At 37.9% G+C, this 26,742-nt stretch overlaps 1 protein-coding gene across 1 annotated transcript in view; it reads right to left on the bottom strand.

Annotated features, from left to right (window-relative positions):
• Positions 1–26,742, bottom strand: part of prdm6 (PR domain containing 6) — an 80,300-nt gene that overhangs the window by 49,611 nt on the left and 3,947 nt on the right. Inside the window, exons 2-4 of the mRNA XM_046385811.1 lie at positions 19,792–19,940; positions 18,567–18,725; positions 2,367–2,494 (exon numbers count right to left, since the gene is read on the bottom strand). Coding sequence (XP_046241767.1) covers positions 2,367–2,494; positions 18,567–18,725; positions 19,792–19,940 — 436 coding nt within the window. The remainder of the gene's footprint in view (positions 1–2,366; positions 2,495–18,566; positions 18,726–19,791; positions 19,941–26,742) is intronic.

Below are 26,742 nucleotides of genomic sequence, written 5' to 3'. Positions count from 1 at the left end.
CAGAGAAATAATGAGACGAGAACAAGAGACTTGGGAGAAGGAATGGTGGAAGAAGCGAGATCAAGAAGACCAACAAAGAATGCAGGAGGAGAGAACACAACTCAGCTCAGCTCAGAGAAGAATATGCACCGGAAGCAGAAAAATATAATAACAAAAGAAAAGAAGATCAGATCAGGAAAAAGAAAAAGAGGAGAACGTACTGAAAGAACTACAAGACACCCTTACTGAAAATCTGGCAGTAATCAAGAAGAAGCATGAAGAAGAGGCTCTTAAGCAAGCTGAAGAAATCAATGAATTCAGACTCAAGTACACTGAGGCCTTTGCATCTCTGATGGAAAAATATGATGAAGAAATCGAGTATTTGAAGCAGAAGCAACAAAAACACAATGAAATCATATTAGATATAATAAAGAAAAAACAAGAACAAGAAATGTATAACCTGATGCAAACATTTTCTCCACTAAATAAAGAAAATCTAAGAGAAATCAATACACTGAAGGCAATACACGTGGAAGAAATAAATCACTGGATACAAGAGCAAGTTAAAAAAAAATAGAAATAGCAACTGTCCAATCTTATGAGATGCTTTGTTTTGTTTGTCTACATAAAGGTGTCTCATGTCTCCATGCAATTTGCAAGATCATCTGAAATTTCTATGCATTAGAGAGTGAGGAGGAGGAATGAGAGACGTGTACCTTGTGGACAATAAAATGGCAAAAACTCCTCCCACACTTCTCACACCTGCTCCTGAGAAACTGTGGTCAGTGTCAGTAAGTGTCAGTAAATCTCAGACTCATGAGTGAACCGTAGAGACTGGAGCAGAACGTCCTTTAGATATGTTATCTTATCATTTAACTGTCCCAGGAGTTGAGCCAAATGTGTTTACAAGGATGTACTGTCATAATAAGGCTGCACTCTGGTTATCTCTGTTTTAGACCATACAGCATGGAAAATAATAACTGACTAACCTTTATCTTATTTTTATTACTTACATTTTTAATTAGAACATAGGTGTTCTTACTGTTTCTACAGATTTACTATAAATTTTAAACTACATACGTAAGCAGTAATGCACAACATGTCCCAATGTTAAGAAATAATAAAATAAACATAGTTACTTTTTTATGGGGAAAATGTTTATTAATTTATTAAATTATTAATTTTATTAATTTAACATTCAGTAAGATATTACATAAGCTGATAATGATTCTACCATCATTAAATATTACAATAACAACCTGCTGTTAAGCTACTTGTGATGGTGTTTAAATGTCTAAAATATGACTCTTAATGCTACTGCTAACTTTTCTGTACATAAGTTTTACAGACTGACAGAGGGAGCTGCTTACCAGCCCTGAAAACTGACAGTCTCCATTCAAACTGTGCAGTGTTTAGAAGTTTACACGATACTACACTTTCTCTGTAGCGAAAGACTGTTTGTTTGTTTGTTTTTAGAGCATAAAGACACTGTCCACTCTCTGTCTTATCTAATACTCAAGCACTCCATCAGCGGCAGAGAGCACACTGTCCATACAACAGTGAAGAGTTTCATTTTATAGTTTGCCCAGTTCACTATTAAAATCAGGAACAGCTTTATAAATTAGTTAGTGACAATACAGCAGTCAAAATCAATGGCTTCAGACAAAACTGTCAGTACTTCAAAAATCACATCTTTTGAGTGAGTTGAGTGAAGAGTGAAGCAAGAGCAAAAAGCAAGTTGAGTACATATCCTTTCGTGTTGTTGGCGACCAAGTAATTTGGTATATGCAGATAAAGATTCTCACCTTGTTTGGTTACGTTTGAACCAAACTTCTATTCCAGTGTCCATCCGCTAAGTTGTAAAGATATCTGCATCTCTGGTGTGAAAGACTCACCCCAAAGCAGTTCAGTTCCTATCCAGTTCATGACCGCAAGAAAAAAGACAAACTCAAAAGTCCACTCTGGGTTTTACCACAGACCCCCACAAAGCAGTCCAGCCAAGACCAGCAACTCTGGACAAACTCTGACTGGAAAATACACCCGTCTACTAGATTATTCCTCCTCCTGACACTGATTCCAGAGACAAGGCTTACGTTTTTCCACAAACTGGTTTAAGAGACATGAATTATACAACAAGGTCTGATGCAGAAGGTATAATTGGCATATCTCCCCTTAAATTATTAAATATCAAATACTGAAACAAAATTTCAAGGGAGACATTGTGAAATTGACATGACCAGAAATACAGTCCACTTGCAATTGTGCAGAAATTTTGGCTCAGTACAGGTGCTTTCTTGGAGAGATCACATAAACCAGACAACAGCCAAGTTTTAGCCTGCTGTCAAACACCCACCAAACATGAGTAAAAAAATCTGATTTGTTCTTACCTGTACTGTACAACCATCATGTTCTGCTCCCCACAGTGTCTGGCGCAGCGGATGTACCTCATCCAGCTCGACTTACTGGGATCATTGCCATCAATAAAGTGCTGTAACGTCCCCTCTGCATCATAGATCTGTAACACACAAATGAAGAGTCAGAAATGAAAGCAGTATATAGAAAAAAGAGCTCTGTTCATTATGATCAAATAAGTACTTTAATGACCAATTACAGTCAGAAGTAACACACACACTGAAGGTATTTCTAAATACTTTAAATTTATACAGGACAGTAACATGTTTATCTCTTGTGGCTAGGGCTGCAAATAATGTGACAATAATTTTTATTATCGGTTAATGCCACAGTTTCTTTATTACAACTGACTAAGATTCACTGTTTATTTTCTGTCAAAGTGTAGCAAAAAATGCCCAATGCAATGTCAAAGTATGCAAGATGATGTTCTTTAATTCTTTGTTATGTCTGAGCAGCAGCTCAAGAGAGTATGATCCGGTAACTGATATGTTTAAAAAATGACCTAAGAATTTATCATCCATCCATCCATCCATTTTGTATAGCGCTTATCCATCAGGGTCGAGGTGAGATTTTATCATTAACTTATTATTCTAAGTTTGGAAAAACTGATGCCTTCTAGCGTACCAAGTAATTCAACTATTCTCAAATAATTCTGTAAAGCAAAGAAAGTTTAGTTGTTTAAATGTCAGCTTCAGACTTGAAGTCAAAAATTGCAGACTGGTGAAATTGTTTTTCACTCCAACGTGCTGAACAGTCATGTCATTACACCAACATGCAATGTACACAAAGTCAAGTTTCTCCTATCAAAAAATGACATAAAAAGACAACACAAGCTATCAAATAATTATGCTTCAATTATGACTGATTGTAGCATTTTTATTGGTGGTTGTAAATTGCAGCTACTATTCTGTGCATACTGCACATGGTTGTGCATATGAATTTTAAAGGTACACTGTATAGACAAAAGTATTTGGACATGACCATTACGCCAGCAGGGACTTTAATGACATCCCATTCTAAATACACAGACTGCTTTGAAGCTGTAACAGCTTCCACTCTTCTGGGAAGGTTTTCCACAAGATTTTGGAGTGTTTCTGTGGGAATTTTTGCTCATTGATGCAGTTGAGCATTTGTGAGGTCAGACACTGATGTTGGACAAAAGGCCTGGCTCACAATCTCTGTTCCAGTTCATCCCAAAGGTGTCGGATGGGGTTGAGGTCTGGTCTCTGTGTGGGCCAGTCAAGTTCGTCCACACCAAACTCATCCAGCCATGTCTTTATGGATTTTGCTTTGTGCACTGGGACACAGTCATGCTGGAATAGAAAAGGACCTTCCCCAAACTGTCGACACAAAATTGGAAACATAGAATCGTCCAAAATGCCTTGTGAAGTGTTCCTAGAAGTAAGGAGTCTTGTCCAAACCTAGAAAAACAGCCTCAATATAGAGGCATGTCTGAGTACTTTTGTCTATATAGTGTATGATAGATATGGAGGTTTGAAGCTATAGATGAAGTCCCTGCAGACATGCCACACCTGAAATCCAATGAGAGCTCTCCAACTCCAATATTTACTCTAATGTATCGGACATATAGGATTTCATGACATGCAGTCAAAAGGTAGATATATCAGTGGAAAGTCTCACATCAAGAAATTTTGCTTTTAAGAGAAGATAAAGAAGATCCCAAGTAGCCAGATCCAACACATAACTCAGTTGTGTAATCTGTGCTGATGTTTTAGTTTAAGGTCAGAGTTTTCTTAAGGATTAATGTTTACAACTTAAAATGATTTCCAACACTCAGAGCTAAAAAAAGAAAGGAAGAAAAAGAAAAAAAGAAATAACTCCAGTTAATTTGAAATGTTTTAAGCAAGTCTTGGCAACAAATCATTAGCCTCTTATCCGCAGCCAGGCTGAAGCTGTGATTATTACAGGCTTGCAGGGTGTTAAACGTTATACAAATGTGATTTACACCTGCTTAAAAGCCTCGCTGCTCCGTCTGCCAATGTCTCCATCAAAGTTGTGATGTCTAAAAATACATTTTCGGAGCAACAGTGGAATAAAGCACATGAAACAAAATACACGAATGTAAAGCACTAAACTAACAGCCTACTTTCAGAAAAAGAAGCTTTTTTCTGTTGCCAACTGAAACTGTACAACAAAAATGAATAGATGGCACTCTTCAAGTGCAAACTCATCATAAAAATTAAACAATAATGAATGAGTAAATAAATCAACAGAAGAATTCACGGCTACAATAAGCAGTTAAAATGAGTCGATCTCCCTCAGCCTCTCTCTGTGTTCATTATTAATCCATCCCTCCATCCATCTGTGGTGATGCACTGTGACTATCGAGGAGGCGTTGAGTGCATTTATAAGGTGATGACCTGAGCCAATAGTCAGCCTCTCTTCTGTCCATACAGCCAACAAACAATCAATTCTGTAAATGGCTGTAAGAATCAAAGGAAAAGGCCTCATTTATTATTCTCTGCATGTAAGCATTTGCAGGCTCTCTGCTTTTATCTGAATCTTTATCTCATCTATTTTATTAAGTATTATATATAATTTTCAAACATTAATGACTTTTCATGACTTAAAATGTTTCTTACTTGAATAAAGTACAGTATATCTTTTGTCATTTATACACTAATTTTTGTTCTTTCCACAGGTTACATTTACCTTTTAAACTTATGATAAAATTCAGTTTTTCATCATCTTTGTTAAAGTTGCATAAGCCTACGGGTGTTAGAAAAGTGCTCACTGACACGAATAACGATGAAGGTAAAGAGTACAAATCAGAACTTGTGTATGTATGTATGTATAACTTGTGTGTATCACTTGTCAACATGTTCTTACTGATATAAGAAGTCTGAAGTAATTAGTGATTTGGAAATTTCTTGCAATGTCTTTGTTCTTTTCAGGGATGGAGAAGAGACAAGAAGCAAATGGAGACACAGGAGGAGTATTTCTGTCAAGCATGGTATCCTTTGTTACAGTAATTTCTCCAATGAAACAATAAAACAAAAACAACAAAAAAATCTTTAATTTATTCCTCTGTTTGCACAGTCTTCTCCTTCACCCCCCTGTCTCTGATTGCTATCTGTTTGGAAGAAGAAATTATGCATCTTTCTAAGGACCATTTTCAGAATTTGAGAGTGACAACATTTTATCTGAGCTTTACTTTTCTGAAGTGTTGCTTTTAGGGCTGAGATTTGAATTAAACCAAAGTTTGGTCATGGGACTAGGGAGTTCTCTCAAGTGTGGCAGTACAAACACACCAAATGTGTATGGTGTGTTTAGATCCCTGCAGCCTGTAATGAAACTTTTGCACTCTGCTGTTGTTTAAAGCTTTTATTACTCACAGTCATTTGTCAGTGACGTCTATTTAAACAAATCACAGTACGTTTAACAACCACCCGCGTTGTCCTGCTCCACTTCAGTCTGTACTGCTGTGGCTTGTGCTTCCCTCAAGGGTGAGAGCACCTAAGGCTTGGCTGCCACAGTAAAGTACAGTAGTTTGTCGGTTGTTTTCAAAATCTAAAGTGCTATAAAAGTGCTACTACAGTCTGAGCACTGAAGAGAACCCATTCACGATCCTAACAGACACCTGGCAGACAAAAATGCCATAAAACTACTGTAGAAAAATAAATAAGACATTCTTAAAAAATGTACAATGGTAAGTTAAAGTTATATTCAACATTTTCTGACCACTACAGGCCACGGAAGTCAACTTCAAATCAAACCTTCAGAACTAAGCATTGACTTATCACTGTTAATCAGGTTTTAATGGATAATGTAGACATAAAACACTTTAAATCTAGCTCTTTAGAGAGTATGATTAATTGATTGAATGACCGTACAGTTCTGCAAAATCACTCGTAATGGACAACATCTTCAAAATTTTTCCTTTCTTTGGGACAGGATTTTTCAGAGAGTGGAAATCACCTCCTGAGTCCCGTCTTAAACCAAATTGGACAAATTAAGTTCAATGAGGGGAACACACAGAACATTAAATAATTATTTGTGAATTTCTTAGTTTTGTCATGATGCTTTCAGTGTTTCAATTGACTTTAAAGTAAATATATAATAACTTGTCATATATTTTGAATGTATCAACAAATGTATTAACATTGTTAACCAAAGCACCTGTGTGTGACCCTCAGCTGACTGTACAGTTTAACATATGAAGTTGCAGTGAACTGGAGCCTCTCAGACCAGCAGCTGGTTTCTAGCTTGATGCTGTTCTGTCAAAGACATTTTGGCCGCCTGTGTTTATCAAATCCATCGCTACAAAATTCCATCTGCAAGACAAACGGCCAAATATAACATGTTGTTTAGTTCAACTGCTAGAAAATGTTGCAAACACTGCCAGGCTGTCGGCTTCAGCTCACAGCTCCGACTGTCATTTTTCTATCAGAACACAACAATCATGACAAAACGTTTTTGTTTTGTTTTTTTTTTTGTTACAGCTTTAGTTTCTCAAAGCTCAATAAACTACCCTTGTTTGACCTTCAGTTTGTCTGGGACAGACGACCCTTTCGGCACTGCACTGCTTTATATTCACACTCTGAGACCACACATCATATGAGCTGCTGCGGAAGGGAGAGCTGAGGATTCAGTGCTTTGTTCAAAAGAACTTCAGCAATGTTTTGTTTGAGGTTACTCTAGGACTGCAACTAATAATTATATGCATTTTGCATTAAACTGCAAGGTTTTTTTAATTAACTGTTGGGAAAATATTTGGGAAAAAATGCTCCAACCATTCTGAACTGGTCTTTTTCTAGTGTCCTTCAGAAGTGTAAAAACTGCTCATCTCTGTGGGGTGTCCATTGTTACAAAATGCAAACAACATGCTTGTGCTTATGTATTTATCCTGCATGTCATAAAAACATTTCGCACCATGCAAAATGATTTTTTCTGAATCTTAAGAAACCATCATTCAAGATGCTGTTTCAAGAAGTCCTTGCTTACGTGCTTACATTATTTGGCATGTCTTCTTTTATTGGACAGTCTCTGATGAGGAGGCAGACAAGAAACAAGTGACATGCAGTGTGAAACAAACCACATAATGATGGTGTGATTATGTGATATGTGCTGTAAGCATCAGCTATCAGAACACTCAATGGCCTTACTGACTGTAATAAAGATAATATGATATATTGGAATTCTTTTAATAATCCACAAGTGCAATGAACAGAGAGTAGAATGAAACTGATTATTTACTTAGAGGTTTTTTTTTGTTTGTTTTTTTTTTAGTGAAACTAAAGTAGGAGATGTCAGAGAGGCAGAGAGCCCAATCTGTCTGTCACTGCCTCTTTACATTTACAAGAACCAGAAGAGTGGAGGTAAGAGGAGAGGATTAACTCATTCACTCAGACACACACACACACACATACACACTACAGTGCCCGACTGTGTGTGTTTTTTAAGAGGGTGAATTACAGCTCACTCTTTTACTCACTGATCTCTGTTGTCAATGCTTCACTTACAGTTCTGTCACACTCAGACCACGTAACAACCACAAATATTAGGTTTTTAAATTATTCACAATAGTCTGAAAGAAATGTTAAAAAAGTATCCCAGTAAGTCACACTAAAACCCAAATTTTGAGTGCTGACCTGCATTTGAAGAAGTATGACTTGACCAGAAATGGACCCAGTTGACAGCAGCTTCTCACCACAAAATCTGAAGGAGGTGAGAGCTACCATGAATAAATTCTCCTTCTGTCTTAACGGTAATATGAATGTGAAGGATAAGAGGGCCATAAACAAACGAGATGTAGTTTGATAACCTAATAAGGTACAGAGGAGCATGTGAGTCGTTGTTTTTATTGTTAAACAGTCACCATTGCAGATGAAAATCTTTCTGGCATGACTCTTACATTCGCCAGGAGTCATAGCAACACGTGACAAAATGAAAGACAAAAGTGAACGCCGTTGGAACTATTTGGTATTGCAAGTATTCAACCGCACAAGCTATATAACAGGTAGTTACATAAAAGCTGAACAAGAAATAACAACCATAAAGGGTTGGCTAAGTCAAAAAATAAGTCACTGATCAGGTATAACAGGTCTGGCCATTTTTATACATTTTAATGTCAAAATGTAGCAGGTTATATAGAAAACAAAAAAATGTTTTGCCTTTTTGTGCTGAACACAAAATTTCTGTCTGCTGTGGATGAGCTGCTTCAACCGACAGCTGAGTGTGTGTGTGTGTGTGTGTGTGTGTGTGTGTGTGTGAGAGAGAGAGAGAGAGAGAGAGCGAGAGAGAGAGAGAGAGAGAGAGAGATAGAGAGACATAAAGTGCATCTGAAATTTACTGGTAGTGTTTTGACCTTTTCACCTTATTACAGACGCTAAATCTCCTCCTTGTCTGGATTGAGCAGACCCAATGAAGATACCCAATGTGTGCGAGCGTGTGTATGTGTTTGTATGTGTCTGTCTGTGTGTGTGTGTCCAGACAAGAATGCAGTTCAGTTATCAGTTAAAAACCCTTAACTACAGCTCTGAAACAACGCTGGCATGTAAATGGCTGCTTCACCATCAGAGGATGATGTGTGTGTGATGAGTGTGTGTGGTGTGTGTGTGTGTGTGGGTCTGTTAGATGTGTTTATCTGTGGGTCTGTGACATGTGTATGTCAGAAAGTCACTAATGCAGCTGTGAGTTATCATGTCTGAAGGTGTTTAGACATGTGACACTTTCTCACTTAAACACACACACACACACACACACACAGAGAAGCATACAGGAATGCGACTCACTGCAACTTATGAAAACACACTGGAAATTCAAACAGCAAAACATGTTTCTGAAAAGCACTATAAACGCAAAAAAAATGAAGTATTTCCAGGAACAAGGACAAGATTGTTGCACACAGCTCAGGCATGCTTGTTCTTGCCATGTCTGTGAGCCATGAAGTTATTAACTACGTGTATCATCCCTTTACGTGATGTGACTGCAGTACGCTGAAAAAATGCAACACAAAATGCAACAACCCTGTTGTGCACGTGCACATTTTCTCAATATATTTTTTTTTTTTTTAGTTTTGGCCTTTAGCTGCTATGAGGTTATACATAGAGAGAAGATTCAGTATTTTCAGATTTGATGACTTTCACACAGAGAAGGTAAATTTAAGACATACAACATTTATTTAGTCATGTTTTCTCAGTGCATACTTGAATTAACTGGCTATAATAGGGTCACACAGAGACTTGCACCTGCTTCAAAGAGCTTTTCAGGCAAAATTTATTGCTGTGTTGAGAGGTTTCTCCTGTGAGAATCTCCATGCTGTCTGCTAAAAACGTAAAAATATTCTAAAATTTATGCTCAGCCAATACAACCCCAGGAAAGCTTGGTAAGACACACTGTAAGTGAAGAGCAAATGCAGGCACACCCTTGTAGAAGGCAGCGTTCATTGAAATAAAATTTATTTCACACAGAGAGAGAGTGTGTTGAGATGCAAACTGAAGAAAAATATTGACCTTACACATATGAACGTAACAGGTTGTGAATCGATGGGTGAAGACTGTGGTGTGACCACGCCCTGAGAACATTTAAAAACTCTGTTGCAGGTGCATTCACATTTCTAAGAACAAATGGGGCCTAATGAGCAAACATGGACACTTTTTAAGCAATATCGTGAATCTAGGATGTGCTTCAGGTCCCTGTGTAGCAGTCACCTATCACATATTAGATCTTGGAGCTCGCCACCAACACATGCACACACCTCCAGCTTCACACTTGCGCTGTAGAATTGTATGTCTTGTACTTTCCGATTGGTTATCTTGGCCATATAATGCAACACATTAGCTTTTTTCCTCATCAGTACAAATGATGTTTAGATGCTCAGTAGCCAGTCAGCTTTATTTGAAGACAGAACATCAGCATTAGAAAGACTGTCTGTCTGTTTCTTTTTCGTCTTCTCTTTCTCTAAAGAACACACTACTGTCTCCTTTTTCAGTCCAAATCCTGTAAAACTGTTCCTGAGAGCCGATCAATGCTCACACACTTCTGTTCTACAGCTAATCAATGAAAGTCCACTAATTCCACTGTTATCTGCTCTCTTCATCGGCCTCCCTCTCCTCCTCTTTATCTTATAATGTCCCCTCCTCCTTCCCCCTTTCACTCCTTCCTCCCCTTCTCGTTCCTTCTTCACCTCTTTCTCATTTTTAAAGGTTATCATTGAAGTTATTAGTGTCTTCAGCTTCTTTAATTTCAAAAGACATGTTCCTTCATTACCATGAGCTTACACACTATAGTTCATTGTACAGTTTGTTTACATACACTGTATTGCTGCTCCAAACACTCAATATAGCACCACAGGTGAATTAATCCACTGTTGAAAGTAGTCCCCAAAAATGCACTATTTCCTTCTGATTGATAAAAACTACAGTGACTAGCTGTTTTAGGAAATTAAACTGAACTTTTTAAATCATTTTTTTAAATGAAACAATACAATGCGGCTGTCCTTAAAAGATTTATGTCTTCAGTATGAACCAGTGGGCTTGTAGCAGAGTCAAAGAGCATTGAAAGACAGCCTGAAGCCATTTTCTCAAATGAACATATGTTCAAATCTGACTCTGGAGTTGCGGTTTTACACATGTCGCACACAGCAGGAGTTGTCAGCTGAGCTCCCGCCTACTTGAAATACTGCGTTTCATTTATGTGAAGGTTAGTGCCTTGGTGGAGCACACAGGAAGAGGACTCGTCTGTAATTATGACTGTTGCACTGATATCAGTACTACATGCATTTGGATGTACTCACAGTATCAACAAAAGAGAGGAAGGCGGAAAGAGTACACAGTAACTACACTCCAGACAATGACCTCCTGTATTCACACATAGGCTCAATCAGATACCACACAGACTTTGTACCAGGGAGCTGGAAGGGCAAAGTCTGTTCAATGTCTGGTCCGCCTGATTTGGATATTTGCATTCTCACGTATAACTTCTTCAGGTAAGACAGATAAGAAGTAAGTAAGTGGAGAAAGCGCATGTGTGAAAGGCACTTAACACATCATAGGTTTTGCTTTTTTCATGGGATGAAGACATGGAGCAACACCAGCCTTCCCTCAGAATCATCAACTCTAATCTACCTTTAAATAACTAGTGCTGTTCATACCATCCATAAGATTTGTGCTACAGACACATAGCAGGCGTGTGAGACTTCCCCCATAGATAACTAAATGTTTTTTAAAATGTCAACTGTTTTTATGATCAGTCTATATCTGAAACATTATCCCTTTTTTTGTTTTAATGTCGCATGCCCTCTTCAACCTCTAAATCCTCAGATTGTACTCACTAGTTTCATCCCCTCTTCCTTCATCCTACTCTTCTTCATCCCTCTCAATACAGAGGTAAAAATCATTTTTTCTCTTTAATTCTTCCTCCAATACACTGGTATTCAATCTTTTAGATATTTCAGTTTTCTTAAACACAACCTGTTGATGAGGAGTCCATTTTTCAGCAGTAAGCCTCATAAACCCTGCTGCCTCCCCTGCCATGCCGCGGCTGCCACTGCCATGCCCAAAAGCAACAGTTCAGACCTCAACACATTCAGTGAGAGCTGCTTCACCATCTGAAAGTGTGCTTTGAGCGAGTGGCAAGCCGAATCATAAATCACAGGGGTTATAATCGTTCAGAGAAATGGATAATATTTGGATAACCGACCCTAATTCACCACAGCATCAACATGAGCCAGTTCCCATCTGAAGGCTGAGCTGTTGCTTTCTTACACAACAAGGAGCAGGAGCAAAGAGCAGCAGAGTGTCACACACTGACACACCCAGACTGACATACCACCACTCACAGGACTCACATAGAACCACACACACACACACACACACACACACAGGACTGAAATAACACCTCCCATACAAGGTGGTGGTGGCAGTGTGGGTGGGGGGGACTATAGAGTCATTTACCTTTTTTGATCAGAATTATTTACTTAATATTAAAGTAAATCAGTTTATGCAGCGAAACTATGTAAACTGCCTAATACAGAATAAAACAAGCAGTTTTCAAGAACAAACAAAACTAGTGTGGTGATTGGTCTCATTCTGTCTTCGCAAGCATAATCCTGAGACAACTGAAAGGGAAAGTCTTCTGGGAATAAGCACAATTGCTGTATGTGCAAGTTTTGGAGGTAAAGTAAGGCATTAAAAATTAATTTTTTTGGGATGTACCAAAAGGTCCCACCAACTCACACAATCTTGAGTCAAAAATAAGCTCACCCATCAGTCTGGCCTTCAACCCTTTGGGATTGGGATGATAAAGAAGGTGTATACACAGAAAACACAACCAGTCGAATGATAGAATAGAAGATGCCAAAACAGATGAAAGAGATAAGTTAATGTTTACAAAAAATTTCTGAGCTGACAGAAGACAACAGACATTTATGAGATGGTTTCAAACCTGTGACATGAAGAGAACATGCAACCGTTTTTACTGTAGCTTGTCAAAGCATGTAAAGCCCCTGGAGACTTGACACAGGAGAGGAAACAACATGGCTCTATCACCCCGTAAAAACACACTGATCAAACATGCTGCTGGATTATGAGGAGACTACACACATGTACACACACAATCTGTGTTATTGTAACATGAAGGTCCTGATGGAAAACCCCAGTCTTTGTTCTCGAACCCCTGCAGTTACCATGCCTTCAGGGTGATGTCACACAGAGAAGAGAAATGAACTGGATTAACCCTACTCACCGAGTGGGTTTAACCAAACAGCGCCAAGATGAGCGGTGGTTTGCAGTGGCCAGGGTCTGACCTTCTAGTCACATGATCTCCTGGGAGCAACAAGGATTTTTTTTTTTTAATCCCCAAAATATGGTCTCTGGATCACACTTTCTGATTCACCTTGGTCCCACATGTAGTTTTGATCTTTGCACAGTTGTGATTGGACACCACAGGAGCTGAGAGGACAGATTGATGAAATGGCACATGCTGCATCATTAGCCACACTCTTCAGAAGACTCGAATGAATGTGTTGTCAACATGTCATAGATTAGGTTCTGGCACATTGCAGTTTGGCAAGTCGGCAGCAAAGTTGGCCAGTGACTTATTTTTTGACTTAGCCAGCCATTTCAAAAAAGACCTTTTATGGTTGTTGTTTCTTGTCCAGCTTTTATTTGACAGGTGATGGAAGAGATATTATGGGAAAGCAGGGAGGCAGTCTTTGTCGATGCCAGCAGTAATCTACTCTAGTTTGCCAGTGTGTAAAGAATGTAAAGAGCGTGTTATGCACTATTACATGCCTTTTCAGGTAGCACTGCTGCGTTAAAACACATCACTGAGCCACACTGTTGCTCTGGGTAACATGTTCATTCATTACCATGAACATACACACTGTCCTTTATTGTAACTCAATCCCACATGCATTGTCCTGCTACGAGAAATACTGACTAGAGCAACAAAAGTGGATTAACTCGCCACTAGATTTCCACTAGGGCATCCTCAGTCAGAACCAATGGGCTTGGAGCTGAGAGCTACAGACAGGGTAGGAAGTCAGGTTTTAGTGCTGAGTGATGGACTAACACTGTTAGCCTTATCTTTCAAATATGCTTTATAAATAAAGCGACTAATTCACTTATTTTTCGATCTATGAAGTATGAGTAACTGTAAAGAAAATCAAAAGAACAACATCATTACATTGTAGAACCTGCAGACAGGGCCGCTCTTGAATCTTTTCACACTAACAGCTTTGTCTCACTGCATTCATGAGCTCTGATTTCTCAAGACTTTTCAGATGAACTCGAAACCCACTTAATTGCTGCATTATATCAGGTCGTCACCGCTTTCATTCAAAAATTCCATCAGTTTAAGCGCCTCACTGAGCAACAGGAAACAAAAACATGTAATTTGACATTATACCACTGATGATTATATAATCAAACTAATGATGTCCATGGCGATTAGACCCTTTAATAAAACCTAGAATACAGATGGTCGCGCAGGCTTTAAATAATGACATCAGTCAAGAAAACATTACAGAGCCTTTACTGGATGCTGTGACCACAAACCACTAAAAACACAAAGTCAATGGGAATTCTGTAGGGAATACACTGGGAATACGATGATGGACAGACAGACAAACACAAATGGACAGAGCAACGGGCGAGTAAAAACGGACAGCAATTAAATTACAAGAAAACAGGCGAAGAAAATAGATTTATCTGTTTTAAGATGTAAAAAGCCAAGATACTAACATGCGTTTTGGAATTTACTAAATCCTCATGTGTCTCGTCAACATCCCACACTAACAAAATATTTCGCCTCAAACTGTGCAGCTGAAGTTTTTTTTTCTCTGCTGCTCTGAAGTTATGATGTCTGGGGCTGTTTTCTCTGACTCTGCACTGCCAGCTTGTCCAGTCTCAGATCTGTCCAAAAGAAAACTCCTGTAAATCCCCAGAGGATGAGGTCAGAGCTGTGACTTCAGGACATTTCTCATGTTTTCACTGCACATTCTTGTCAATCAGGAAAACCTCGAGGTTTGGACCGGGAGGTCACTGGTTTGAATGCTCGGGAAAATCCAGGCAGGGAGTAAATGAGACACTGTCTCCTTGACAAGGATGTTCACACAAAAGTATGATTATTTTTTTGATTGAATCTGATTCAATTATTGTACAAGTCAGAGGTCCTGGTACTTTACTGGAGTACAGTCTTTCTACTGTGGGAGACTTTGTTTCATTATATTTCAGAGGGAAAGACTGCATTACTTACTATATTTGTCTCAAGGGTGGAGATTTCATTTTCAGCACAAGATAAGAGCATTTATGATTATTTGACTGCATTACCATTTTGTCTTTTTAAGATCCTGCTGGCTTTTTAGTGTTTGGAAGGAGCTTCTGATGTACTACCAAACAATGAATGAGTTCCAGTCAGCACAGCAGGTGCAGTGGTGGTTGCTGGGGGCAGCTAACTTAACAAAGGTATACAATTATTTAAAAGGCGTCTTTTCTTCAGTTAATTTAAAACAACGAGTACAGCTGAAACCATTGTGCCCACACGTTACCATTTCTGTCACAACTTTTTTTTTTCTGGCAACTGTTTGAATCACTAGAAGATGTTTGTTGTGATTCAGACACAACAGAACCAGACCAGTTATGGGAACTTTGCTTGAGGTTAATTGACACTGACTAACACACAACGACAGACAACCACATGCTCACACCTAGGGGCAATGTAGAGTAGCCAGTTAACCTAATGTACATGTCTTTGGGATTGTGGGAGGAAGCCAGAATACCCGGAGAAAACCCACACACATGCAAACTCCACACAGAAGGGCCCAGACCAGGATTCGAACCTGGAACCCTCTTGCTATGAGGCTACAGCGCTAACCACTACACCAACTTTGTTTAGCTAAACTATGTTTTATTCAGTTGAAAATGTGCTTTAAAGCACATTTTGAACGTGTTTTTTTCCCTCTTTGCTGAAGGTGAATTTCCCCGTTGTGGGACAATAAAGGAAATCTTATCTTATATTATTAGTCCACATAGATGGGCTTAAAAATCACCAAAAAATTGCACTGATATTAAAGTAATGTTTGTATTACATGATAAGCCACAGTACTAAACCAGTAAAAAAGATAACATCGCAGGTCAGATAGTTAAAGTTCCTCTGTAAACTAAGACTCAAACACTGAGCTCTGCCTCAGAACAGATCAATTTGTCGAGCAGTAAAATACTGCAGCACCAGAAAAGTCTGCACTGTTCCACTCAGACATAACGGCAAGGGTCTTAATTAAAACTGGCCCTTCCTGGACACCATAGACAACATGACACAAGCTCCCTGATTGGCTATAGGACAAATATCTCTTCCTGTTTTGGAAGATATCAATAAGCGAGTTTAACAACCAGTGAGTTTTAATGCGATCTGTGTGTGAAGCTTCTTCATCAATAGGCCTAATGACCGGTTTTAGCCGGGCAGCCGATAATCTGCCAATGGTTAGAGCCAGGTTATCGGATCAGCATTACTCCAGGGCAGAACGCTTCAAAATCTGGTTTAAGACCCCACAGTGGGTCCCAGTTCATCTCTGCTGGGTCCAAATGCAACTAATACTATAAAATACCTTAATGTGGATAATTTACTTTTAATTGCCCTGCAGAGAACAGAAAGCTTTACCATCTTCCTCCTTTTTACTCTTGGAGTTTTACTGTTGTTAATATCTAAAACCTAAATGCATTTTTCCAGTAGTATTTCTTCTGTTTTTTCAGTATTTTTACACTTTGTACGTACTAATATAAATATACTATATATATAGTATATATATATATATATATATATATATATATATATACTATATATATATATAAAATAGGGACTTTATGATCAGATCCAAATATGTACTAAAAAAAACTATACCAAACTGTGCTAAAGACTACAACAGAAAATCTTACAAACTGAATTGTATACTTAGATTTTAGTCAAGACATAAATGCTAGTGTGGAAAATATAAGAAATGTCAATGTGGTTGAGCATTTACTCATTAAATGTAACAAATAACAGTATATGCAAATAATTTTACATCATAAAGTCACAAGTTTAAGAGGAAGAAGTTATATTTTGAGAGTTAACTAGTATATAGCAAGTATAGAAAATGGAAAATGCTTCACAAGATACCGTTTGAGTGTTCTATTTAAAAAAAAAAAAAAGAAACTTTTTTTCTTTCTGTGAAACAGAATATTTTTTATTACTTGTCTCAGACAGTCATATAAATGTAACCAGTCAATATGATTTGGGGTGAATAGCTACAGTAACCATCACATGAAACATCCGTTAGCTTATGGACATCAGTTGTCATAAACCTGTTTAAGTTTTCCCTGGAACTGGAACTGTTGTTTCACAATGATTTTAGCAACTGAAAGTGATAGATAAGTCACTAACAAAAAATATTGTTCAAGGGCTGTTGATGTCTCTGTACTTAAGAGTCTGCGTCAGATAAAAGAAAAACATTTTCAGTAAAATCCTGCTGTCAGTGAACTCAGCTCTTTCATGTGCTCTGTCTGAAGCACAAATCCTTGCTCCTGCTGCACTTGGCCCCCCCTTGACCTCTGACTCTCTGCATTCCCCCCCACACACCCCCAAGATCCCAACCTATTTACATGACCACCACCACCTCCTCACCCCCACTTCCTCCACCCCACCACCCCTCTTGATGTCCCGCTGTGGTCAACAGCGGGGAGACTGATGTCCAGTCGACTGACATCTGACTGGCCGTTACCAGCTTGGTCACAAGGGACTCATCTATCTCTCTGTCCTCCAGCATCCCCCTCCCTCCCTGTTTCCCTCTCCCTGTCTCTCTCTCTAATGCTAATGCAGCTGTTTATAACTGCCAGATTGACTTTCTCCTGCCACTGTATGTAAATACAATCTTCTCTGATCAATGGCCTGAGAGGTGACACGACACTGACCACAAGCACGCACACACTCAGATACACACAGAAGTGCACGAACAAAGTAAACACAAACATTCCCTCCATGCACACAAAATCACAGAGCCAGTACAGAGTTTTCTGGAGGTTCACCAAAAAATTTAATACCTACCAAATGTGAAAATATGGAGAAGAACCCGTAGGGAAAATATGGCCAAGACTTGAGGATTTTTCTATGCTGTTTTTCTTTATTTGAGAGCAATATGTAATAATAATGTCTGATGATATAATTGATTAAATTAGTCACCTGGATATGTAAAATATATGGCAAATGGATAAAGGGATTATCTATTAAAACATTATCATAGCAAAATGTTTCTTGACAGACTGCAATCACGTTCACATAAATCTCATAAACATGCTTATAAATTGAATTTCACAGGACAGTGAATTCAAGGCTGTTTAGTACTTAATGCCAAGAAATTTACCTGCCTGCTTTCACAGAGTTAAAAAAAAAACATAAATCAATAAATAGAAATTAAAATGTTTCAGGTTTGCTTGTTTCTCAGTGAAATCTGGGCTAAAGCGAGTGCAACTTTAGCATGGTATGTTAAAAGTTCCATATGACTTATTACTAGTTGCGATGTGATGACCATTATTTTGAAAGTAAAACATCATCATATACACACACCCGTCACCCTCCTAACACGGGTTCCACTTGTACAAGTGAACAAAGCTGTGAGGCACTTAGGACGTGAGCTAACATCAGAATATGCACCACAGCGACCTTCACACCTCTCTTACCTCCCACAGGTGTCTCGTGTTTCTGACGACTCCAGACTGCAGTTTGTCCAGCAGCAGAGGGACTCCCTGAAACGGGCCTATCCAAGTTCCTTGAGGGATCCTCTGAGCCGCACAGATCCCATAACCCAGACCGGGAACTGTACTGGTGCACAGACACACCTGCACACACAACATGGAACAGGCATTTCCATTTACACATTTCATATGTCGTCGGGCTGGGCAACTGGGAGGCCCCTCCACACTCTACCGCAATGTAATCATGCAATAGCCTCAAAAAGGCTAAATACCAACACAAGGGTGTGTGTCCGTCGTGCATAAGCATTTTTCTCTGGTGGAACAGCACTGCAGGGTGCTGAGGAGCACTGGGATGAAGTGCTGATGAAATATGTGGACACACGCCCTAAAGACTACAACAAAACCAAATTGAATTGCTACTCTGAGTACTTCTCACTGGTGGCTGTGACAAACAGTGATCAGAGCTGGTACTGCACGCACTGTGTGTCCTCTGGACAGCTGAGGCTCAAGGTATCGTTCAGCTTCATTGCATCCTTCGGGAGCTCCTCACCTCACCAACAGCACTGTCTTCTCTCCTTTTTCTACAGACCCAAACCAACCAGCTGAACTAATGGCACACAGCTGCTCTAAAGTGTTTTTCCTTCAGTTTCATATCCATGCTTTGTTGAACATGTCATATAATTTTTCTTTACTTTGTCCATAGAAAAAATGCAGAAAATATACTTTTACAAAGACTCATATGAAGATATTCTTTCAATGTTAGATAACTGCAGCCAACAGCTGGTGAGCTGCAGAACATCTGGCTGAAGTGTGTAACAGAAAAGACTATCTGTGTTTATTACCGACTTACTTCTGACTTTTATTAAAAAGTATTAACAGCAAAATGTACTTTAACTATTGAAGTAAACGTACTTAAGAGAAAGAAAGAAAAGAAAGTATTATTATAGACAGTATATCGAAATGTACATAAAAAAGAGGTTTATTTACTTACTTGAAACAAAAATAATTTTTTGGTAATGACAAATCCATTGCTATAATTAATACAGAAGTTTTTATTGAAACGTAATGTTGACTGACTTCAAACAGCTTAATTTTATTTCACTGTTCTCTGAAAATTGTTCTCTGATGTTGTAAAATACACAACATCTAACAAAACCTCCTCAAAACTTTGTAAAATAAAATAGTCAGGCAACCACACAGGAAGTCTTACTTCTCTGGGCAGATCTCTGAGCCAATCAGGGATGTCAGGCAATGTGACGGGTGCTGCTGTGCTGCTGGTCCCGACGAGTCGACGCAGGGAGTGAAGAGGGCCATGCATGGGACACTCGCCGTTCCTGTTGTCTGCACACATGTCACAGCCTGGAGACAGAAGGGCAGCGTTTACCAATTATTACCTTTTAGAACAAGGAAACAAACAATGTAGTATTATTATTATAACGGAGTATTACTTGACCAACAGGGTTTAAAAGCACAACCTTTATTTTAAAAAAACATAATTTCTTAAAATCTAAAGCAAAACTTTTGACATAAAATGCTGTGATTGCGTTGTGATTTCATGTTTTAAGATACTTGCAATGTTGTTTTATTTCAGGCCAAGTGTGTCTTTTTCATTTACTGCAAGTGTCTTTACTATACATGTCTGTCTTTAATGCAGCAGTTCTCTCTTTTCATGATGACTTGAGAAATTAAAAACAGCTCTTTTAAACTTTTAATGACCTACAGACACCTCAAGTTCATCTTGTAAATGAAAATGGAACTATTGAAAAAAAAAACACTCAACATTTTGTGTTATTTACCTTTATGGAATGAGCTGCAGCTCTGTCAGATGAAGTCAATTGAGCTGTTTATTAGTGAGTGAAATTAGTGAAATTCAAATGGTGATTTCCACATTTTCAAGACCAGTCTGTCCTTTGATTGCATAAACTAACCTTTCAACAAGGTAAAACACTGAAACTGATGAAAAAAAGGAAGTAGGAGGATCATGGTATCAATGTGTTTAAAATTGTCCTAAAAAAGTCCAGATGAGGAAAAAATCCTCCCTGCTCTCTGTTTTTCCAGGTTAAATGTGGCGAGCAGTATATTGCTGGGAATTAGCGAGTATCAACATTTACTCAGAGATGCAGTCTGACAGTAATGGATGTTAATTGACTGTAGCAACATAATGAGAGATTATTATCAGGACACAAAACTCCCACAGAGCCACACCGAGCAGAGAGGCAGAGAGAAACAGGATGTTAATGTTGTTTTTATTCTGTTTTTCCCAAATTAAATATCCGCCATTTGAGAGTGGCAGCTACTTTTACACTATGATTGATTGAAGTGAATTAAAACATATTATGGTCATTTATAAACCACAAAATTTAGCACAGGTTCATGGTTGAGCAAATAGGAAAATTTCTACAGGAATTTTACGTGATCCTGGACTGTATTAAACTGATATAAACAAAAACATAATTTTTATTTCAGTTTAGGGTTAGACATACTGGAACTTGTACTGTGCCTATGTTGTTCAGCAAGAAATACCAGGAAGCAGCTCTCCCTAAAACCACAGTCAAGTCGTTAAAGATACACTATTAAAGACACTGTATAGACTCATACAAAAATAATCCCTCTCAATCATCATTTATGACCCACTAAAAAAATGTATCTACAGAGCCGCTGCCCTCTGCCCATGTCTTTTCATTTGCTCATTGTTTTGTTGTGTTTGGCATGTGTCTGGGCATAAAGTGGTTCTGAAGAACGATAGTTGACGGTGTCTCATTTCTAGGTCAGATGGTGGCTTTCTGAAAACCTGGGAATGAGACTCAACAATTAGCTATTTTTCTTCAGTATCATTTAGCAGTGTAGGCCAAAAAAAGTCAGGTATATATTTGAGGTATTTGTACTTTACTTGAGTCCCTGTTTTTAATGCTACTTGTACTCAACTGCATCTCAGAGGGAAATTATACACCATCTCACAATTTATACAATTACAGCTGAAATGATTAATTTAAGATGAACAGAAAAATTCATTGGCAACTATTGTGATAATTGTAAAAAAAACATTTCATGGTTCAACTTCTGTTATGTGAAGATTTTCTTTTCTTTTCTTTTTACATTATTTTGACAATCTTAATTTATTCCTAATAAATTAAGGTGTTGGACTGTTGGAACAAAACAAACACTGTGAAGTGGTCACTTTGGGATCTGGGTAATTCTGAAGGTATTTTTCACTATTTTCTGAGTTTTTACAAACCAAAAAATAAATAAATCAATGAAAGGAGAAAATAATCAGCAGCAGAATGCCTCCCCTACAGCCCATGATGAAAATAATCATTAATTATGAACAGAAAGCGAGATGTTGATTCTCAAGGGGTTTATCTAATTCAATTTTGAATTGAATAAATAAGTTAGTTGCAGTCCTAAACCAAATGAGCTCAGGCTAAACAAACTACAACAGTAAAATTCTGCTTTTTAATTATTTACATCCTGAGTTCAAATAAATAAATGACCACACTGAAAGTTTCTTGTTTTGACTGTAACACACTCTAATGTGTCTCTTTTTTTAACTTTTATATTTAAAAAACTACACACTCTTATCAAATGAATCACGTCTTTCTGAGCTACATCATCTCTCACACAGAGAATAATTACATCTAGTTTTCAGATCGGAATGTCTCTCTACGTTTTCACTCTACACTCTCTGTATGAATCTAGTTTGCACTAAAACTCATAGAGAGAACTGCCATAGATGAGCTGTGATCGTCCACCCTCTGCGAGGCTTCATTATAAAGTTCACAGTGCGGAGAGACAACAGGGAGACAGAAGAGATGATGACGTGAAAACTCAGCGGGCGAGCTGCTGATCTGCTGTTGAATTCAACTCTATGAAGTTCAATTTATGTGTTTTTTTGTTGAGAACAACATTGGAGCTCTGAGCTGATCCACTGCTACTAACCCTGATAAAAAACTACACACAGATGGACTCCTTTTGGCTTGTATTTATGTTTTTACCCTTTAAAAAAATAAGTCCTAATTTAAACCATGAGTTCACGGGTTTAAAATGGTTTTATTTAGCCATTTCTTGCACAGCTGCTTGTGTTTAGGCAACAATAACGACATGTGACAATTTCTTGTTAACTGTTGGATAATCCTAAGCCTGAAATAAAAACCTCAAGTTTTGATGTTCTGTAGGTACTGAAACATAAGTGCTGTTGAAGACAATGAACTCAAGTAAATGAAATAAAAAACCAACAACAAAGAAAATAATCAGAATTTCACTATTACTATAGTAGTCCTACCACTATTAATCTCAGTGCTTCTGCCACTACTTCTAGTGCCCTGGTGGAATAACATATTTTCCACATATGTTTTTACTGACTCAAAAACATTGTAGATTCAAACACAACCTGGATTTTGTTTTATATGCTGTATGGTCATATATACAGAATATTTTCTACTGCTAGTGCTACTTCTAATATTAGTTATTTATTTATTATCAGTACAAGGAACAATTATAATGTCATGCATAATGTGCATGGCATTCTGTTAAATATGTGACTGTGTGATGAGTTGACATGTGCTTTTTGTAATGGCAAATGATGACTAATACTAATGACAAAGTTAGAGTAACACGCTGCAGTCAGAGTGCTGTCTTTTCTTTAGTAAACCTATTTTCTCTTCCCCTTCTCTTTTCTACTCTTCCTCTCTTTCAGACTGATGAACTGGCTGTGAACTTGTTATGGCGTGCTCTCTTCGCTGCCCATCATTCAAACTCAGTATTCTGTTACATCCATCGCCAGTGTTTAGACAGCTCCGCTCTGCCTCTGATCTCAGAGCGCCGGCCGCCGTTTCCAGTGAAAATGTCTGCAGGCACTTCATACTTTTGTTCCCACACAATTAGGAATTTTTTGTAATTTTAGCTTCATAAATACCCTGATTTCAAAATTTCTATCTTTTGAAACACACCTGTATCATCTGACTTATAAACATAGAGAGGGGTACATAGCAAAGCTGCACACTAAACAAACCTCTACCAAGCATTTTAACTTCTTTCCGCTCCTAATTTTGATTTTATGGCTCAATCTTATTGTTTCAAATGGCAGCAAGCAAATTCTGACAAACCAGGTGTACGCTACCTGCTCAGCACCAAACAGCCAACAGACACAGTTAAAATGGAACATCTAGCAGCTAAAAAGCCAGATATTTTTCTCAGGAGCTGGTGGAGACCAAACCAGAGCTAAAAGGAGAGCGAAAAATGGACATAGCTTCATCACACTGACATAAGCAACACTACACAGATCATATTTCTCAGTGTCTGCTTGATGAGGTTTTACACAGCTGCTTGCTAACATGTAACGCTATAGGCTATAAATCTATGTATTTTTGTTTTGCATCCTACTAGACAGAAATCAAGTAAGCCAAAAAATCTGAATAAAAACAAACCAAAAAAAAAAAAGTGAATTCTCATGTCTACAATGTAATTAGATCAAAAAGAGCACATAGTAGACCCCCCAAGAATGTGAACTATTTAAGACCTTTGCTGTGTACCAGTTGCAGGAGGTATATATTTACAGTGTAGCTTAGTTAGCTTAGCTTAATTTAACGTGAAAATTGTTTGGAGCTTTTTCTTGAGAAGGACGGACAGATGATTGACATGATGACATACATTTGTCAGCTGTTTAGCCCTGATGTTTGTGTAGCTTTTCCTTTAATATCTCTCAATGTATGGTACCACTGTGGATGACATTAGGGTTTTTGGGTTTTTTTACAATATCTGTATCAATGTTGAAATGGTGTGAATGCATGGCCCACATATCAAATGTTGACATGCTGAGTGTGAATGCATACATGTAAATTACAATATAATATACAATATAATTTATAGGTCTGTGTGTGTAAATGTTCACAGTATGAAGAGTATGTGCAATTATATGTGCAACATGTGCAAACTTATATACAGCATAACAAAGGATTTTATCAATATAACATTGCTCTAACCAATCAGTGTGATGTATCTGTTCCATGGACTTTTTCAGTCAAGTTGGACCTCATAGTGGTTGTCAGGAGCAGTTAACATTTGTCATGTTGGTTGAAGAAAATATATGTTAACAAAAGAGTTGTTATTCCTGTAAGTTGACTTACACCAGCCTGCACAGCTTCACAGATTTCATCCACATGCCATTTTTCTGGCTCTTATACAGGAAGATGATGTCCCCGTTTTTGTTCCTCCCTACAAAGACCTGTTTGTCTCAGTTGTTTTATCAACCAGGAATTCAGCTGTTAATGTGCTCAACACTGAAACTATTTGAATAAATAACAATAATACTAAAAACTACAATAATGATAAGAGGTTCACAAATTGGTTTAGAGGAACCTAACCGATTATGTCTTTCCCAGTGAGAGGGTTACAAGAACTGCAGGTGCAGCAGAACGGTTGACATTCAAACCTCAAAATAAACATAAAAAACAACTTGTTCTGTCAGCCTTGTGGTGCTGGTAACAACGGAACTCATAAAAGTAGTAAAATATGGTGATGGAATATCACTATGCTGGACTGGAGTCCCAGAATGTGCAGGAGTTATAGATATTTACTGTTTCTGGACTCGTGTCAGGGGCCCTCTATGTCTGTCTGTGTGTGTGTGTGTGTATGTGTGTATGTGTGTATGTGTGTGTATGTGTGTGTGAGAGAGAGAGGAGTGATGAGCAGGGATTAAAGTGGGACAGCAGCATGAACATGTCAAACATGGCTTCATTAACGCACATTAAACATGGACATTTATTAGACACAACGGCTGGAAACTAACAACCAGCTGTGCGTGCGCGAGTGTGTGTGTGTGTGTGTGTGCTCAACCGGCTTTATGAAATTACAATAAAACTGCCAGCTGACATTTAGTCCAGATGTAAATTCTAAGAATTGATCTGTGTTTTTTTGTATCCAAGTAAAACACATCCCAGCTGTCAGACACAGTATTTTCCAGTCATATGTTTTATTTCCCTATCAGAACTAAATAGAATTTTATTTTATCAAACATAATAGTCCAAATGCTTTATGTACGTCTCCAGTTTTGCTCAGTGACAGTAGATCTGATACACTAGTCACAAAGTCTACATGATTTTGATTATGTTTGAATTTTCCTTTCCCTTGAAAAAAAATCAACAGGACGAAACTATGACAGTGGATGGAGTGGATTCATTTTGAAGTTACTGTGTTGGTTTTTCTTGGGGGAAAGGCATAGATACACAAGGACATAATGATATATTTTTCTCCTAATTATCAGAGTTAGGAATGAAGCATAATATATTGGGAGTACTGGGAATTCACCAAAGAGATGTGTAATACTGAATCAACCTTTCAAAAGGAAATTTTACACTTTTATTCATTGTTTATACAATTCAAAATATAATAATTAACATTCCCACATTTTTGTTGCATATTTTTTAGGTTGCGTAGTCCAAAGTGTTTCAACAATGTTCAAACCCAGATAAATCCCAGATAAATAATTTTGTTAATGGTGTGTCTCATTTGTCACCTTTGACTACAACTTCTGCGAGTCAGAGAGTGAACATGAAAGTTGGCAAATGCAACTTAAAGTCATGTGATTAAAACTTTAAACCATCATCTGTGAACATTTATACCTGAGTCATGTCATCTACATTTTTTTACAACGCAATAGTGGTTGTTTAGCAGTGAAGACAACAACTCCCATGATTCCACGCGACTTACTTTTTTGTTTTTTGTTTTGTTTTCACTGAGGGACCCCTACTGGCAGAAAGCGTTAAACTGTTTCATTCAATTGTTATAGTCTAAGTTTTTGTCTGTAGTCAAGTGAATTTTATTTATTTATGTGAATATGTAAATCCTGCTCAGGTCAATAACCAACCAACCCCCCAGATTTACAGAACTGAGCTTATTGAAAAACATGTAAACTCTGTAATGGAAAGGCATGTGTTGATGCTACAATTAAACAAGAAAGAAATATGTGCAAGAATCCATTCACCCAAATAATGTATATCATCAAATATTCTATTAGTAGTAGTAGTAGTATTATAAAATTATCAACAACAGCAACAACAATAATAATTAAAATAATAATAATAATAATGCTGTTATCATTATTATTGGTGTAATTAATAATCGAGATCCGAAGCTGACACATGAGAGTGTGTGACTGCTTTATCTA

The sequence above is a fragment of the Scatophagus argus genome, chromosome 4 (genome assembly GCF_020382885.2).
Source record: "Scatophagus argus isolate fScaArg1 chromosome 4, fScaArg1.pri, whole genome shotgun sequence".
NCBI lineage: Eukaryota > Metazoa > Chordata > Actinopteri > Scatophagidae > Scatophagus > Scatophagus argus.
This window is presented reverse-complemented; position numbering and strand designations above follow the sequence as displayed.